Consider the following 19399-nt stretch of genomic DNA (forward strand, 5'->3'; position numbering starts at 1 on the left):
AAATTAAACTTTGTTTGATTTCAACAAAAATTGAATATATGGGGTTCTTTGATATGCTGAATCTAACCATGTATTTAGATTTTTGATTATGGGCCCAGTTTTCAAGTTGGTCCAAATCGGGGTCCAAAATTAAACTTTGTTTGATTTCAACAAAAATTGAATATATGGGGTTCTTTAATATGCTGAATCTAACCGTGTATTAAGTTTTTGGATTTTGGGCCCCGTTTTCAAATTGGTCCACATTGAGTTCCAAAGGGTCCAAAATTAAACTTTGTTTGATTTCATCAAAAATTGAATTATTGGGGTTCTTTGATATGCCGAATCTAACCGTGTATTTAGATCCTTAATTTTTGGTTCCGTTTTCAAATTGGTCTACATAAAGGTCCAAAGGGTCCAAAATTAAACTGAGTTTGATTTTAACAAAAATTGAATTTTTAGGGTTTTTTGATATGCTGAATCTAAACATGTATTTAGATTTTTGATTATGGGCCCAGTTTTCAAGTTGGTCCAAATCGGGGTCCAAAATTAAACTTTGTTTGATTTCAACAAAAATTGAATATATGGGGTTCTTTGATATGCTGAATCTAACCATGTATTTAGATTTTTGGGCCCCGTTATCAACTTTGTCCACATTGAGATCAAAAGGGTCCAAAATTAAACTTTGTTTGATTTCATCAAAAATTGAATTCTTGGGGTTTTTTGATATGCTGAATCTAACCATGTATTTAGAATTTGGATATTGGACCATAATAGGTGAATGTCCAATTTAAAATTTTTAAGTTCTTAGACCACATTCATTCTGTGTCAGAAACCTATGCTGTGTCAAATATTTAATCACAATCCAAATTCAGAGCTGTATCAAGCTTGAATGTTGTGTCCATACTTGCCCCAACTGTTCAGGGTTCGACCTCTGCGGTCGTATCAAGCTGCGCCCTGCGGAGCATTTTATTTAAAATTATTAAAATATTGAAGCATTTTTGGTGTTATAATCAGTTCTGTACAAAAGGCTATGCTAAAAAACAACACCAACAAATAATAAGTATATTTAGGGAATCCTGTTAATAAAGGTAAATGGAGACTGCCTTAAGCATGCACACTTAACATTGATCATTTCTCTATGGAAATGAGGTGAATGTCAAAAGACTCCAGTCAGACAAACACATAAGAAATTATTGTATAGATTGATAGATTATTTGGTGTTTAACACCACTTTCTGCACTACTGGCTATTTCATGGTGGCCAGTTTTTTTATTGGCGGAGGAAGGCAGAATGCCAGGAGAGATCCACTGACCTTTGGCAGGAAAACTGACAATCCTAGTCAATTAAGATTGTAGTAGAATACACCTGCTATGTGCCATGTTCCAACTCACAACCTCAGTGTTGACAGGCTAGTAATAAAGTAGATGACTACTTCGACCACTGGCCCACTGAGGCCCCTTGATTGAATAGACCAAATATATTTAACCTATTACTCATACAAAATGAGATGAGCTATGTATAAGTTGATCAATGAAACATGAAAATGAGGTCAAGGTCAAATAAAGCCTGCAAGACAGACATGTACACCAATTATAGTTGCCATTGCTTATAGTATCTGAGATACAGACCTAATTGGGAAAACTTTTACCAATGAACAAAAAAATTGAGGTCAAGGTCAAATGAACCTGCAAGGTCTACATTAACAAATTGCAATTATTCTGGGATTTTTTGGCACTTGAAGGCAAGACAAAAACAATATGTAGATATTACACATTCTTTTATTGATGACAAGACAGATTAATGCTCACAAGTTTGTACAGAATTCATTTCAAACAACAGTATAAATAATAATGATAACAAAACAAAAAAGACAGCACTGGCTATAGTAACATAAACATTCCTATTCAAACATATAATGGATTTTATTACAAAATTAAATATCTCCTAAACAATTATAATTTTAGCTTATCGTATCAGTAGTACTTATAAAAAGCAGTGATAGGTTACTTAAAATTCATAGTTGGTTTGCTTGTATATGTTACATGCAGCATTGCACAAGTTACTTAAAGCAGATGTTTGGTTTCTTATAATAAACTGTTATCACAGAGATATGTCTCGTCTTTTTGTAGTTTCGATAATGCAAATGTTGAAATTAAAAATAGCAACACTTTAACATGTAAGTTTTGCAAATATTCAAAGTCAATGAACCATGACTGAAGCTACATGGCTAAACAATCTCCATGGAAATGAGATGTGCCAATGCTAATACAACTGCATACCAAATACCATGGACTTATCATAAGTAGTTCCCTTTAAACAAACCTAAACACAAACTAATACATGTAAACTAAGCAAAATTTCAAGGTCAATTAACCATAACTGAGGGGGCAAGGTCAAATAATCTCCATGGTAATGAGATGTGCTAATGCTAATACAACTGCATACCAAATATCATTGACCTACCACTAGTGGTTCCCCATAAACAGATCTAATCACAAACTAATACATGAAAACTAAGCAAAAGTTTCAAAGTCAATAGACCATGACTGAGAGGGCGGGGCCAAATAATCTCCATGGAAATGAGATATGCCAATGCTTATACAACTGCATACCAATTATCATTCACTTACCACTAGTGGTTCGCCATTAACTGACCTAATCACAAACTAATACATGAAAACTAAGCAAAAGTTCAAAGTCAATAGACCATAACTGAGGGGGCGGGGCGGGGCCAAATAATCTCCATGGTAATGATATGTTCCAATACTAATATAACTGCATACCAAATATCTTTGACCTACCACTAGTGGTTCACCATAAACTAATACATTGTTGACGCCGCCGCCGGCGGCAGAAACAGCATACCTATGTCTCGCTTTTTGACTCCGTCAAGCGAGACAAAAACTGTATTCATCTAACATAGTTTACTAAACTGAAAATTAAACTCCACATACTAACATTATGAGCAATCTTTTGATAAATCATAAAAAAATAATTATCAGGATTAAACTTTTGTATCAAATCAAAATATTTTAAATTATGATGAATTTAGAGTTGCATTTCACACAGAATTATATATGACTGGTATATTTTTTAAAAATTTTGACATACACAAATAATTTGTTTTAGTTTATTGCTCATTTAAAATTTATGTTTTTTAATAATACAATCTCAAAATTTTGTATGAACTACTTACAGTTCCTATACAAGTTTAAAGTTGTTGATTAACTCAATTGAACACATCATAGTAGTCAACTAGAATTACCTAGATGGACAGAAAGAGTAATTTTGAAGACTGGCAATGTGCTTGTTGTCTGTGTTAATTCAAATGGGATGAAACAAGTTCAACAATATAAATAATAACAATAATACTATATTTAATAGTAAGTGTATTTTGCATTTTGTTTAGCTATTTTTAAAATGACATTTGAAAAATCAATTAAAAAAATAATGGAATCCTTGTCCCTTCTAAATTTTCTAAACTAGAGAGCTAAATATTCATTAAAATGTGTATAATTACTCTAACAATATTTCAGATGCAGATGATCCCACAATGTTATCCTATACATTTCTTGAATGGCTGAACATTATATATTTCATTTCCTTAAGGAATGACTGTAATATTTTTTCTGTCTATGAAGAAATAACATCAAAAATGTGGTGCACACTGAATAACCCGCGTAGCGGGTTATTTTAAAGTGTGCACCACATTTTTTATGTTATTTCGAATAGACAGAAAAAATATTACAGTAATTTCTTATAATTTAATTCTGAATTCCATTTTAAACTGGAGTAAACCATGAAAAAACGTTGATGACGTCACGGTCACATGACAAAATTATGTCTATGAGCTGATAAACAAAACAACGTCAGCCAATCAGAAGACGCGTTACATCCAAAATTAAATTATAAAAGAATATATGTTAAAAAAAAGTCAGTTACCGGTATGTAAATAAAAAGATTCAAATCATAATCATGTTATTAGTATTACAATTTCTTCAAAGCATGAATATCAGTATAGGCTATATAAGTATTTTCAAAGTATTTCACACTTGGAAAGGAAAAAAATCTTCACAAAATAAGACTAGAATTTAAATCTAGCAGTGTGAATCCAGTCTAGGGAAATGCAAAGAAATCCTTAGAAAAGTAAACAAATAACAATTCAGATATTTCCAAAATTAATAAATATGAATTCAAAATGATAACAAATTTAAAAAATATCACCAACAATCCCTCAAATTCAAACAGATTAAAAAACTTGGTATCTTATACAGATTTCATAATGCAATGCAAATACCTGAGAATAACAAGAACAAGTGTGTACAATTATGATTCATCCTGTCAGCAAAACAGTTACCATTGTCAGTCAGTGAACAACAAACTGAGATTGTGCTTTTAATTGACAATTTAAATGTACCATGGTATGTATAACTGTATTTGTTTCTTCTTTTTTTCACAATCTGTGTATTTGCAATATTTAAATAAAAGAAGAATGTGTCTAAGGACATGTATGCCCCCGCTCAAGTTTGCTTATAATATGTGAAAATACGTTTGGGACGGACGGTCAAGGGTTATCCTTAATGCCCCCTTTGCCTAGCGGCACAAAAATGAGGGAAAACTCTTATTTATTTGAAATTTTAGATTTCAGTTGACACATCAAGCATGTGCAAGTCTGAGATTCTTTACTAATGTGTATGAAAAACATATTCACCAGTGAATTGAGCTACATCGTACTTGAAAAAAAATTAATTGTAAATAAAACCAGATATTTATTATTTGTCATTATCCTAGGAAACACCTGCTTCAAATTATGGTTATTATCACCTATTTGTACAAAAAAAACAAATTACTTCCAAAACAAAATATGCAATAAATACAATGAAGATAATTATATATACATCAGCTAAAACTCCATAGGGTTAGTTCAAGGCTACAGTTTCTATCTCTATATCTTCTAGTGTATGTCTATTTATAAGGTATTACCTGTCTATTTACAATATTGAAAGACTTTTAATTATTAATTCTAATAATAAAATCATATGTTAATTAAAGTCCAGATATCACAAAGATCACCAGGAAGCATGCATACAATTTAACATGTACAAAGATGATATGCATGTGATGTTTAAACTATTATGTCATTACGGTTTTGCTTCGTTTCAAGGAAATCCCAGTTGGACATGTTATACAAATAAAATAAGGTGTTATTAGAAGTAACGTTCCAACTAATTACATATTTCATCAAAGATGTTGCCAATCAAAAGTTAATAGGTTTGTATTTGTCTCCAGGCTGTGAGATATAGTCTCTGGTAAACTATGATTAAACCACAATTTCTGAAGGTTCTTATAGCTGTCTGGACACAGATGTAAAGGATTACCCCTTCTGTAAAAAAAAGAAAAAACTTCTGAAAATATTTTAATTACATGTAAAACATGGAGTGGGGGAAAAATGGTTAATACTAGAAAACTGACTTTGCAGTGCCAGTGCATATTGATTTTCACAAGGACTGGTAGCACTTATACTCTGATATAGTGTATATCATGTATATGAATAAAAGGAGATAAGGAGCATGACAATGAGAAAGCAACCCAATGACACAAAAAAAAAAAAAACAATATAAAGACATCTACAGGCCAACAAATGATCTTAAACAATAGAAACTGTTGTATACAATTTTTCAAGCTCTAAATTTCCCCTGGTTAGAAGAGTCATGAACGAATTTGATAAAGACTATCATAGATTGTACAAAACTGTTATGAAATAATTCATATTAATCATTCATAAAAGATTTATTACTTGAATATTTTATTCTTTTATACAGCATCTGTTATTTCCTTTCCATATAAAATGTCATAGATATCTTAATTTTATAATTGAAAACAGCAAATTTTGTCATGATTCATAACAGTTGTTTCCTCTGAAAAATTGTAGGTTTTACGCTAAGAGTGTAAAAATCTTTTACCAGGGATTCATTTCAAGACAACACTGTCCATTCCAAACATTTCTGTATAAAAACTGGCTACTTTCGGCTAGTTTTTAACAAAGGGAAACCCAATATTTTTTATTTTCATCTAGTTAATAAACCAACAAATAACAGTAATTCATGTAAATAATGTCTTTAGGCAGAATACATAAAACAATCAAGTGGGATTCACCAACAGAAAAAGAAAAGAAAAGTAAACCCCGGTAAAATGTATGATCAGCAAGAACTTTGAATAATAACAAAATTTCCATAATTCATTTAACCAAAATTTATACCAATTCTAAGGTAACCTTTGAATTCAAATATTCTCAATGACTTTTAAAAGTAGTTGTTATCATCTAAATAATATGCTAAAGATATAATTTCTTGCGTCCTACCTGAGACCTTGGTCTGTTTCTCCATAGCTGTCAAGATAAGGTGGTGGAACAAAGCAGCCCTTTGTCTTACCAGTAAGTAATAAAATCTGACATTCTCTTACCCTACAAATTAAAAGACAGATTTTGATTATAATAGTACATGCTGTTTGAAATAAGAATAAAAACACCTATGTAACATATTAATAGAAAACTGTTTGCATGTTACTGTTTACAATATATATATAAAATATAAACTATCATCAAATTTCCCTTCGGGCAAACTAACCTCAATTTTGTGGCAGTTAATTCAAGAAGGTTGCAAAATGATCAGTTTTGATCAAAACATCAAATGTTTTCTTTTACGACAATAACAGGAATACGTTTATTTCCAGCAATTGCAGACAATCTCAAAATTTGTATATGGTAGTAAACTCTGACAACATACCTGAGAAATATTCCTACTCCTGCACCACATTTGTAAGAGTGTTCAGTAGCAGCACCAACTTTAACACCATCAAGTTCTGTCTGACAACAATAACTCTGAGAACACAGCATCTGTCCACATACCAAACACATAGTAGGGGCTCTTGTGTCATCTCCATTTGATTTGGGACATCTATCAAAGGAACAAGTAAAAATATTTTACAAACTTAAGTTTTTTACACTCCAAAATGTTAATACTGTACAATAGTTTTTCTTTAAGAAAGTTCACAATGTTCGATAAAATACAAAATATGAGTATTAAAATTCATGGGGTTATTCATTTTAGAAGATTTCATGATGAAACTTAATGCCCAACAAAAGGCATATTCAATTTATTCGTAACCAAGGAAGCCAAAACTACATATGCAATGTCTTATAAACAAACACTTTTCTATAAAATCAATGTTCACAAATAAAAGTACTTTATTGTCAGTTCTATTTCAAGAGCCAACATTTTTTTTTTTATTATCTACTAACTCTTTCAGCAGCTATTATATTTGGCAGTTGCTTATCATTTTTTAAACAACTATTAATTCTAAAAGTACAAATGTACGTATCAATGTACTAATTAACAAATCTGAAAAAAATCCAAAGATTGGAATCTTCATTCATTGTACATGATGAATACAGTAAAGTTAAAGTTTTACCTATCCAGTTAAAAATATTTCTCTAATTCTTCGTCAATTTATCCCTTTCTGTGCCCATTGTATAAAAAAAATTTAATCAACGTGTGGTTCGTTTGATCTCAGTTCTTCATTGGTTAAAATACGATTATGACGTCGAATTTTCTTGCTTTCCTCTGAATTTCCTATTGTGACGGCATGAAAAAAGGCAACCATAACTGATGACGTCACATAGAAAGAGCACATCTTTTTGCAGATCATTCGAAAAGAAAGGAATAAATTTGCCTGCGTATTTTTTTGAAAATCATTAGAGAAACAGATTCCACCGACAAATCTCGTGTAATACGATATTTATCTACTCTCGACAGTTAAATTTTAAATATTTAAAACGCTCGGCGAGCCTTGCGTTTTAAATTTGAAAATTTAACTGTCTTGAGTGGATAAATATCGTATCACACTCGATGCAGTGGTAGAATCTATATATAACTATAAACTACAATGCAAAGGTAACACAACTACTCACGTAAATGTAGAATCTCTGTTTATAAGTTCACTGTAATCATCAGGTAAGGGAACAAGTCTATTGATAGGTAAAGGATATGTAATTATCTTATCACTACTGGCAGAGAACCTGTCCTTTAACAAACTGTTACTGCACCATCTGAAACATAATGAAAAACAATATATACTTTGAACTATTGCTCACTAATTATATCCCTGCTCAATGTTTTTGACTTTATTTTGAAATTGGTGCCGTATATCAAGAAGCTATGACTTGTAGTGGCTGAGAAAAATATGATTTTTTTTTCTTATATATTTGCATGACAGAACTTGTTTTTGCCAAACAGGAAGTAGAATATCACAGGAACTGAAAACGTGTCACACAGTATGGCATAACCTCACGAAGCTTGGCGCCATATATCAAGAAACTTATCAGTTGCAGAAAAAAAATTATCATAACTTTTCCTTCATTTCTTTTCACAACTGTGTACTTTCTTCTGCAATATTGCAGTGTTAGGATAAAATAACCTACTGTCATAATAGTCTTTTTTTTATGTATAATGCTTCAACGGCCATTACATATTCTTACTTAATCAAAAGGCATGTTTATAAAATTACCTCATGACTAGAGTCTGAATTATGTCCCCTTGTGTTTCAAACAAGCTGGAGAGAGGTGAGGAAATAGCTAAATATCTACAAATGGGCTCAAACTGATCACAGGATGCTTCTGAAAATAGAAAAAAAATACTAAGTTGAATATACAAAAGAAACTAGATGCTGCTAAGAGTCCGAATTGCTCACCTGACAAAAAAATGCAATTTTGATACTTACTTTCACGTTTTTTGCAAACAATTCTATTTCTTCTAAATACTATTTTATTTTTTCTTTCTTGGGAACAATTCAAAATCGGCATTCAGACAAAATTGTGTTATAGGACAATCTTTCATGTCATATATCATACTTTCAAAACAAGAGATAAAAGTTTTGAAGGTCACAACTCAATCATGTAAGTTGGCAGGTATGCAATCCTGTTTTATTCAGTATCAGTGATGGTGGATACTTTGTTGAAATCTATGGACATTAAGCAATGTGATATTTTAGCAAAGAATCCACCCATATTCAAATCCTTTGCTACTTTTTAAATGACACAGCTGATGGTGGAAAAATCTCAAGTGAGTAGGCTAATTGCCATATTTGAATTGAAAGTATGTTAATGTTAATATTATGTTAGTTAACAGGTATGACAATGAACTTATCATACTGAAGATGGCATAAAATAATATGTACTCATAATATAATAAGAATGTGAAAACATTATATCGATAAATGATAAGTACCCTGAAGTATATTTGGCACAGGTATATTGGTAATGTGATGATAGAGAATAGCAGCACATCTCAGGAATGGTAGACAAGCCTCTTTGACCATCTGAGTTACCTGCCATGGCTGGGGACTAGTCTGCTTTTGTATACTGTCAAAAGGAAGCATTAATCAGATTATTGTACATATATCCATTACTTTTTTCCCCATAAACAATTATATATGAAAAACAAGTAAACATCATTTCTTGAAATTCAATTTCTCGTTATTTTTCAAATGGTGAAAAGTTCAAGCTAGACAGTACTATTGCAATGAATGTTATACAAAATTTCTATCAAAACCTGGATTATTCAAAAATATTATATATTACAATGTGTCAAAAAAAAACCCAATCAAAACCTGGATTATTCAAAAATATTATATATTATAATGAGTCAAAAAAAAAAAACAATCAGCAAAAACATTGTTGAAAGATTATATAAATGGAAACATTTACAAATTCAAAATCTAAAGTATTTCCGTTTCAGTTTCTGATGAGAAAGGTAATAGATTGATTAAAATTTCCTCTCTTATAAAAAAAAAACCTGTATATGTTATATAACAGAATTATTCCTACCCAGCCAACTGCCTAACATTGGTGTATATTTCCAGCATTTTCTGATCATCAGAATCTGTTTCAACTTCCATTGCACCTATAAAACAAAAGAAATAGAATACTTTGGTCCTGATAATGCACAATTTAGCAATTTAAAATCTGATTTATTATTTATCTAAAATATTTAAATAATATAATTTGTAACATGACTAATCCCCAGTAACCAGAATGATGACCTTGATTTTCAGGTTGATATAAGTAAAGAAAGTAATTAGCAAGTTTTTAGAAAATTTGTTACCCTTAGTGTTTATTCTGCAAATTTCTTTGATAGAAGCAGTACGTTTGGTAAGTATCAACTACCATGGAACTAGTCAATAAGGGAAGAAATATTAGAAAGTGAAAAATATATTATGTTAGTAATCCTTACAGTAAAATCAACTTACTTTGAGAAGAAATATCACAGACAAGCATTATCTGCACCAAATGAGCTGTAAACACAAGCTCTAAAGCATGATGATTGTTAATTCCTCCAGTGGGAATGATTGACAAAGGTGACCTTTGACCTTCAACATGTAGTGAAGGAAGGGTCATTGTCAGCAAAGTCAGATAATGAAATAAGTCAACATCAAGTATGCACATGTTTTCATTGGCTTGTGTAGAATCCATTATCAAAACTGAAAGAAGAAAGAAAGTACTGGTAACAAATAATATTCCTTTTTAAATGAAAGAAGAATGTGTGATAAGGCCACTGTTTTGCCTTTTTGTGAAAATCAAAATGTACTACAAATCTAACAAATAACATCCTTTAGATGTTCATAAGACATCAGTCTGTCTGACAACAGTATTTATATTTTTGAACTTTGTCTCACATATTGGCATTAGGTCTTCAATGATCAAGAGCTTTATGAAAAAAGATATTTTGCAACAAATGTATTTAACAAATGTGTGTAACATATCTTTTTCGGTTAAGCTCATGCTCATATATATTTTGACCAAAATCTATGCAATAAATGGCCATTTTATGTCAATCATGTAACATTTTCATGTCATAGTGACATTATTAGTGACCTTTCTGTATCAAATTTTCCTGATTGAAGCAACTGGTTCAATAAAATCTAAATAATTTTGAAAGGCTTGAGTACGTTTACTATTTTTTACAATTTCAGGAGGGAAATAATGGCTTTTTTTATACCCCCTCCTTTACCTTCAGACATGTGATGTTTTATTACATTTCAAAATTCATCTTCATGTATTAAACGTCAATGGCAATTTCTGTTAAAACTTGATAGGTGGAGGTTATCTAAATTTAAATATTATGTTTACTTTAGTGGTAATCAAAATCAATCTATATCTCATTGATCTCCTTCCTCCTTTAACTGATTACCAATTTCCTGAATGTCAAATTTGTGTAGATTGAAACCTGATTAACAGATGTTCTAATAAAAGTCAATTTCATGTGTCTCCATTAAATCACAAGCAATAGAAAACAATTCTACCATAGTAATGCATGGCTAAGTTTGCAATCTAGTTATACTAGTCTTTCATCAGATAATGAATTTCAAATGTCTTTTTCATTGCTTTCTAACGTCAACTTTGGTACAATGGTATGCTAGTTAATTAGATAGACTATAAAAATTAACAATAATTAACAATGATTTTTAATGAAATTTTCTGAGCATGTATCACTGGTAAATACCTCCATTTTGTTCTTCCTATCTCATATATATAAATATATCATATCATACTTTTTTATCTATCATTTGCTTACATTTTGCAAACAAAAACCCATCTTTTTTTTATAATTTGAAGTATTTTCAGAATAAACAAACCATAAAAGATCATGAAAAAAAATAATCTTAAACTTACATGACAGTACTTTGAGACAATGCTGTTTGACCAAGTCTGAATTCATCACTTGACCACATACAGCAGCAAAACGTACTAATGAACCCATACAATCTGACTGTCGTGAGGACAATGATCCAAACAATGGTTTCTGTTCATGTCTCAACATTTGTTCTGAAATCAAAGTTAATTGAGTTAAACATAGAGATCGATTTTAGTATTAATCCTTTATATCAACTATTAATAAAAGAACAGAGTTCTAATGTCCCCCTGTTGTACATATTTTATATGTTCAAGGGCAATACCTAAAAAACAATAAATATCTTAAAGAAATGAAGGCTTGAGAGCAAATACAATGCAATTTCTGATATAATTAATATCTACAAGGGCATAACTCTTTTAAAGTTATTTGATCGGCACTGATTTGTCCAAGATAAAGCTGATATAAATTTAATAATAAAAATCTGGCAAAAGTTGTACATGTGAGAGGACTTACAATGCAAAGGAGATGGTACAGTAAGGGCTAGTTTTGGCCTAATATTCGAAGTACATCTAATGAAAGATTCTTGACATTTTTTAAAGACTTAAGTGTCTACTTCAGTCGATTCAATTAGTTTATGTAAAAGATTTGAACTGATTTGGTCATTAGAGAAGCTCAAATTCACGCTTAAATATGCAAAATCTATCAAATATGCCATAAAACGTCATTTTTCAGATGGTTTTTGTCTAAAATGAAAGTGGCAGCATTCGTTTTCAGTCTCAACCTTTATATATGTTATGTATTATCATCAAATACAACATATATTTAAATACTAAGACTGAACACAAATGGGGCCACTTCCATTTTAGACAAAAACCATCTTAAAATTAGCATAAATGCTAAAATTGTGAAGATTTCAGTAATATTGCACGAATTTATGATGCTATTACCTAGTGCATGTGCATTGTATTGTCAAAACCAGCACATATACATGAAACAGAATTATTCTACATTACAATAAATAGCTAAAAGTTTACATTTTAACATATTGGTAAAAATGCTATATTTTAGGGCCAAAAAGGGGGTCTTACCGAGCCTACTCCTTTCCATATAACTAATATTTCCAAGGGGCCCTCTTTTAAAAATATATGATCGGCACTGATTTTCAAATTTGTCTGAGACATTTCTGATATAAACCTATGATATAAGTTTCATAAAAATCTGGCAAGAATTGAACACATGAGGGCGCTAACAATGCAATTTTCCATATAATTAATATTTCCATGGGCCATAACTCTTTAAAATAAACAGCTGCGCCATGAGCGCATGATACGCTTGTCGTCCTGTGTGTGAATTTTTATGCAATAATCATAAATAGTTTCTGACATATGGCGCGACATGCGAATACCCCCCTTTTTTTTACAAAAAAACTCAATATCTCTAAAATAAAATTTTGAATCAAAACCAAAAAGTATACAGATCTTTAGATTAATATAACTAAGAAGTGTGTAAAATTTTAAGCAATAATCATAAATCGTTTTTGAGATACGGCGCGACATGTGAAAAACCCCTCCCCCTTTTTTTACAAAATACTCAAAAATAAAATTTTTCATCATCACTAAAAAGTATACAGATCTTAAGATTAAAATAACTAAGAAGTGTGTAAAGTTTTAGGCAATAATCATAAATTGTTTTTGAGATACGGCGCGACATGTGAAAAAAAACACACACCTGTTTTAGTTACTAAGTCCCGTAACTCAAAAAGTTTTAATCTTATTTTCACCAAAAGGTATACAGATCTTTTGACCATCATAAGAAACAACTATCTTAAGTTTCATGAAATTTGGATAAGTCATTCTCAAGTTACGGTGCGACATGTTTACGCTGGACAGACAAACGGACAGACGACATTTGTATACCATAATACGTCCCGTCAAAATTTTGACGGGCGTATAAAAATGTTGATCGCCACTGATTTTTGAACTTGTCCAAGACAATGCTGACATAAACCTAAAATATAAGTTTTATAAAAATCTGGGAAGAATTGTATAGGTTAGAGTGCTTACAAGACCGGACTGAACAGAAGCATGGACAGACTACCAGAATTTCTACGTCCGCCTACACACGCATTAGGGACAAAAAAGAGTTGCAATATGTATGGTCAATGCCAATAAACACATTAATGACAAAAAATATTTGATATGCTTTAAAGAGTATATATATTTGAATGCTAGTAAAGAAATATGACAAAAAAAAGGCACATATCTTCAATGTATTCAAACAAAATTAAAATTGTTTGAAGGCTCTGGGAGTAGTTGACTACATATAATAGTAACTCTCTTTTCCTGCTTAGCCAATAGGCCCAAACAGTTCTGCCCTAAAAGTTCAGAGTATTTTACTGTTAAAGAAAAAACAAATTACAAAAAAACACAAAGACAAAGACAAAGAACTAACCTATGGACTGTATGGTAAAGGCACAAGTATTCCAAGCCATAATTGGAACTCTAGGGTTTGTTTCATCTGGTTCCACTCCTAATCCAAACTGTAATATATTTTTAAATATTTATTGTATTAAACATTCTTCCAACTAATAAATAACAAATCTCAACTGTATTAAAGTCATATTTGATGACTTTCAGATTTCCACACTTAAAAAACATATATGTATGTATAAAATTATAAAAACAATCTTAATAAAAGACAAAATGCACCTAAATAAAGGTTACATGCAACTACAAAGGACCAGAAACAAATAGAAAACCAACATTACTTTATGATTTGCTAACAACATCTTATCGATTATAATTTTCATGAAAATGTAAAAGAGCTAATAATGAAGACACATAATTGTACCAAATCAAAATGTAAGAATACAATCACTACTCACAGAATAAGAATCTGAGGCAAACTTCTTGATCATGTCCTTCATGCTGTCAGAGAACTGTTCACTGAAAAATATACAGTAGTGTAATTTATAGAAAAATAGACAGCAGTGTTATATAGTGAAAAATATACAGTACCAGTAATCAACAACAAAAGTTGGTGGTGTTGTTTACTGACTTTTATCAAACCTTATTATTATGAAAAGTTTATGAGTGGTTCAAATTACAATCACATTACGTTGATAATTGTAAAGTTTCCTTTGTTATCCACACAAATTCCCCTCCCTAGGGTGACAATAGTATTGTTACCCTCATGGCAACCCCAAATGTCATCAACCAGGTGATTACTGGAAGTTATCTGCATTAGATTGAAAATTCATTGTCACTCCATTAGTTGTCGCTGTAATAAAATATCTCATAATGTTGATGTCTGATAGTTATCAAATCCTGGTTGCTACCACTTACTTAAACTAAAGCCATGTTTTTTCCAGTTGGATAAAAAAATAAATAGAGAATGTGTCCATGGGACAGATGATGCCCCCGCTTGCAAATGTTATAAAGGGACATAACTCAAGAAAGGTAAAAGTCACATCATCCAATTCAAACTTGATCCCAGTTTTGTGGTAATAAGCATTGTGTATAAGTTTCATAACATTTGGTTGAGGCAAACTTAAGTTACAGAAGGGAAACAAAAAATTCAGCAATAATGCTGAATTTTTCCATTTCTAAAGGGGCATAACTCTAGAACGGTAAAAGAGAAAACACCCAAGTTCATACTTGGATCTGTGTTTTGTGGTAATAAACATTGTGTATAAGTTTCATAACATTTGGTTGAGGCAAACTGAAGTTAAATAAATGGGGAATGTGTCCATGGGACACAGATGATGCCCCCGCTTGCATATAACGTTATAAAGGGACATAACTCAAGAACTGTAAAAGTAACACTATCCAAATTCGTACTTGATTTGAGTTTTGTGGTAATAAACATTGTTTAGAAGTTTCATAACATTTAGTTAGGGCAAACTTAAGTTAGAGAACGAAACGAAAATTTCAACAATTTTTCCATTTGTAAAGGGGCATAACTCTAGAATGGTAAAGTGACGCCACCAAAATTCAAACTTGATCTGTGTTTTGTGGTAATTAGCATTGTGCATAAGTTTCATAAACATTTGATTGATGCAAACTAAAGTTAGAGAACAGAAACCAATATTTCAGCAATTTTTCCATTTGTAAAGGGGCATAACTCTAGAACCGTAAAAGTGACGCCACCAAAATTCAAACTTAATCTGTGTTTTGTGGTAAAAAGCATTGTGTATATGTTTCATAACATTTGGTTGAGGCAAACTAAAGGTAAAGAACATAAATGAAAATTTCAGCAATTTTTCTATTTGTAAAGGGGCTTAACTCTAGAAAGAAAAATTCAAACTTGATCTGTGTTTTGTGGTAATAAGCATTGTGTATAAATTTCATAACATTTGGTTGAGGCAAACTAAAGTTAGAGAACGGAAACCAATTTTGGGACGTACGTACAGACAGACAAGGGTAAAACTTAATGCCCCTCCGTTAAGGCGGGGGCATAAAAATGGAAATCATTTCGGGACATATGTACAGGCCTATAGACGGACAAGGGTAACACTTAATGCCCAATCCGCCGTGGCAGGGGTATAAAAATTACAGCTATCATTTTGAATGGACATTCAGAATTGTCCACTTGTGAAAGTTGTTTTCCAATAAAGAATAAATAAAATGCTCCGCTGGGGCGCAGCTTGATACGACCGCAGAGGTCGAACCCTGAACAGTTGGGGCAAGTATGGACACAACATTCAAGCTTGATACAGCTCTGAATTTGGATTGTGATTAAATATTTGACACAACATAGGTTTCTGACACAGAATGAATGTGGTCTAAGAAACTAGAAAAATGTTTGTGTTTTTGCCCTTTTATGGCCCCTAATTACTAAAAATTTTGAGGGAATTACCCCCAAAATCAATCCCAGCCTTCCCTTTGTGGTATGGTACCTTGCAGTACAATTTCAGAGAGATCCATACACTTGAACACAAGTTATTGTCTGCAAACTAGAAAAATGCTTATTTTTGGCCCCTTTTTGGCCCCTTATTCCTAAACTTTTTGGGCATTACCCCCAAACTCAATTCCAGCTTTCCCTTTGTGATATGGAACCTTGTAGTACAATTTCTTAAAGATCCATACACTTACACACAAGTTATTGTCATGAAACTAGAAAAATGCTTGTTTTTTGCCCCTTTTTGGCCCCTAATTCCTAAAATTTGGAGGCACATCCCCCAAACTCAATCCCAGCATTCCCTTTGTGATATGGAACCTTGTGATACAATTTCAGAGAGATCCATACACTTACACACAAGTTATTGTCATGAAACAAGAAAAATGCTTGTTTTTGGCCCCTTTTTGGCCCCTAATTCCTTAAATGTGGAGGCAATTACCCCCAAAATCAATCCCAGCATTCCCTTTGTGATACAGAACCTTATGGTACAATGTCAGAGAGATCCATACACTTACACACAAGTAATGTCTGGAAGTTACATAAATGCTTATTTTTGGCCCCTTTTTGGCCCCTAATCCCTTAACTGTTGGTACCATAACGCCCAAAATCAATCCCCACCTTCCTTTTGTGGTATTGAACCTTATGGTAAAATTTCATTGAGATCCATTCACTTAAACTAAAGTTAGAGTGCGAAAACTAATGTGTCTTCGGACGACGACGCTGACGACGCCAACGTCATACCAATATACGACCACAAAATTTTTTTTGCGGTCGTATAAAAAGGAACATGAAACAACCTTTTTCCAATTACATATAACAGCTTCCAGTTTAATATATATCCACAATGTTTGTAAATGTTGTTTAAGTAACATTCATACCTGCCATCCTCAGAGACATAGTCCCACAACAACTGGAAATTTCTTGCTACACTCTCAGCCAGCATCCTTGTTACCACTGGTAATGGACATGGTTTGAATAACAAGGAATCTTCTAAAATATAAAAAAAGAAACTCTCTTTCATCTAATATCATTTGTGTATGGATATACAGTCAAACCTGGTTGTGTCAAAGTCGAAGGGACCGGACCAAAGTATTCGACACATCCGAGGTTAGACTCATCCGAGGTCGAGTGTGTCTTCATAAGTTTGGAAAGCATGAAATACGATATGATTTGTGTAAACTAGATACAATGAACACTGTGCCTTTTTTTCGATATGACACTTTATGATTGTGTATTCAATCTCCATTTTTGGTCCTTCATAATAATTAAACACACAAGTACAGATACAAATCATGCACAAATAAAATCAATAGTCTACACAAATATTTACAAAGGTCAGTCACTATAAATTATGAAATCACTCGCAGAACGAATTAAGTTATGAACGGTCTCTGATGAGCCAGAGGTCGTCTGCTTTACATTAAATTATCATGAATTTATCATAATTGTCCTAATTCTTTTATTTATTATAATTAATGAGTTTTAAATCTAACGATTCATTTAATCTCGGCTTGGGTCATTTAAATTCGTTTTGTTTTTATCTGATGTGAAAAATGTTCAACACTCTAACATTCCGCTTGAACGATCAACCAAAGGTGTTAATTACCGGTCATCATAAACATTTCATTTTAACTGTTATACAAACAAGTATGTTTACTCAGCTTTAATCTCTTTGGAAAATGATTTGGTTACATAAGAAATACATCCGATTTGAATTGTTATCATTAGGTCTGCATCTTTTGAAAATTCTTACTTTCGAACTTCGAGTCATCGTGGTCAATTTACATGAATTTTACATCGACGGGACTATAAAATTTACTCGACTTAAACGAGTATTCGAATCAACCGAGTTTGACTCATCAGAGGTAATTATGCATTGATCAAACGGGAATTTTACCGGGACCAAGAAATTACTTCGACTCATCCGAGTTTTCGACACAACCGAGTTCGAAACAACAAGGTTCGACTGTAAAGGAAAATTTGGTATTTTTTTCTCATAATCAACCACATATTCCCTTTTTTGTTTATAAAGTTAACATTTTCCAAAATCATTGTAGCTGAATAATTATGTAATACATATCTAAAGAATTTCATATACATGTATCTAGATTAATAAGGCTAAAGATGGCAAAATACAACACTGGAATAAATCAAGTAAGACCTGAAACAGTTCTTTGAGATGTTTTCTCAGATAACCTTAATACGCATCATTAAAATATTACATGTATCTAATACTGGCAAGTAGTTACATACCAGTTTATGTAATCATCTTTTAGAGGTTATTTACCATAATGTGCATTCTCATATGTTTTCTCACCTCTGTTCTGCAGTATACTGCAGATGAATTAATCAATAAATAAACCCTTATCTTCGATGCTACATCATTCTGGATAGTTTTCTGTGGACTATCAGTACAACCATTCCTTTTAATTTGATCCCCATTTTTCTATACATTTTCTCAAGCTTTCTGTATACTTTTCAATAAAGTTTTGTGTAAAGCCATTAATTCGGTCATATTTACCTTGATCTTCATTTTCTTTAGCTTTCTCTATACTATGCTGAACAGTTTTCTGCAGGCCATCAATCCAATCATTAAAACTTATATAAATATTTTTTTGATCACTGAAACGAATACAAAGTTGTATAGTTTATTCATAGGCTACAACATCAAGACATAAAAAAAATAAATTGCTCCGCTGGGTGCAGCTTGATACGACCACAGAGGTTGAACCCTGAACAGTTGGGGCAAGTATGGACACAACATTCAAGCTTGATACAGCTCTGAATTTGGATTGTGATTAAATATTTGACACAGCATAGGTTTTTGACAC

At 31.8% G+C, this 19399-nt stretch overlaps 1 protein-coding gene across 2 annotated transcripts in view; it reads right to left on the reverse strand.

The window, feature by feature from the left end:
* Positions 1-1739: 1739 nt before the first annotated feature.
* LOC127698598 (E3 ubiquitin-protein ligase UBR2-like) overlaps positions 1740-19399 on the reverse strand; it is an 81027-nt gene continuing 63367 nt past the window's right edge. For both annotated transcript variants that reach the window (XM_052202126.1, XM_052202127.1), the window contains exons 35-47: positions 19090-19190; positions 17447-17558; positions 14554-14614; positions 14121-14208; positions 11708-11860; positions 10285-10515; positions 9863-9938; positions 9264-9397; positions 8545-8653; positions 7949-8086; positions 6765-6935; positions 6341-6442; positions 1740-5362 (exon numbers count right to left, since the gene is read on the reverse strand). In XM_052202126.1, the coding sequence (XP_052058086.1) occupies positions 5221-5362; positions 6341-6442; positions 6765-6935; positions 7949-8086; positions 8545-8653; positions 9264-9397; positions 9863-9938; positions 10285-10515; positions 11708-11860; positions 14121-14208; positions 14554-14614; positions 17447-17558; positions 19090-19190 (1618 nt within the window). In that variant the 3' untranslated portion in view covers positions 1740-5220. The remainder of the gene's footprint in view (positions 5363-6340; positions 6443-6764; positions 6936-7948; positions 8087-8544; positions 8654-9263; positions 9398-9862; positions 9939-10284; positions 10516-11707; positions 11861-14120; positions 14209-14553; positions 14615-17446; positions 17559-19089; positions 19191-19399) is intronic.

This window comes from Mytilus californianus, unplaced genomic scaffold (assembly GCF_021869535.1).
Source record: "Mytilus californianus isolate M0D057914Y unplaced genomic scaffold, xbMytCali1.0.p SCAF_4, whole genome shotgun sequence".
In the NCBI taxonomy this organism is placed as follows: domain Eukaryota; kingdom Metazoa; phylum Mollusca; class Bivalvia; order Mytilida; family Mytilidae; genus Mytilus; species Mytilus californianus.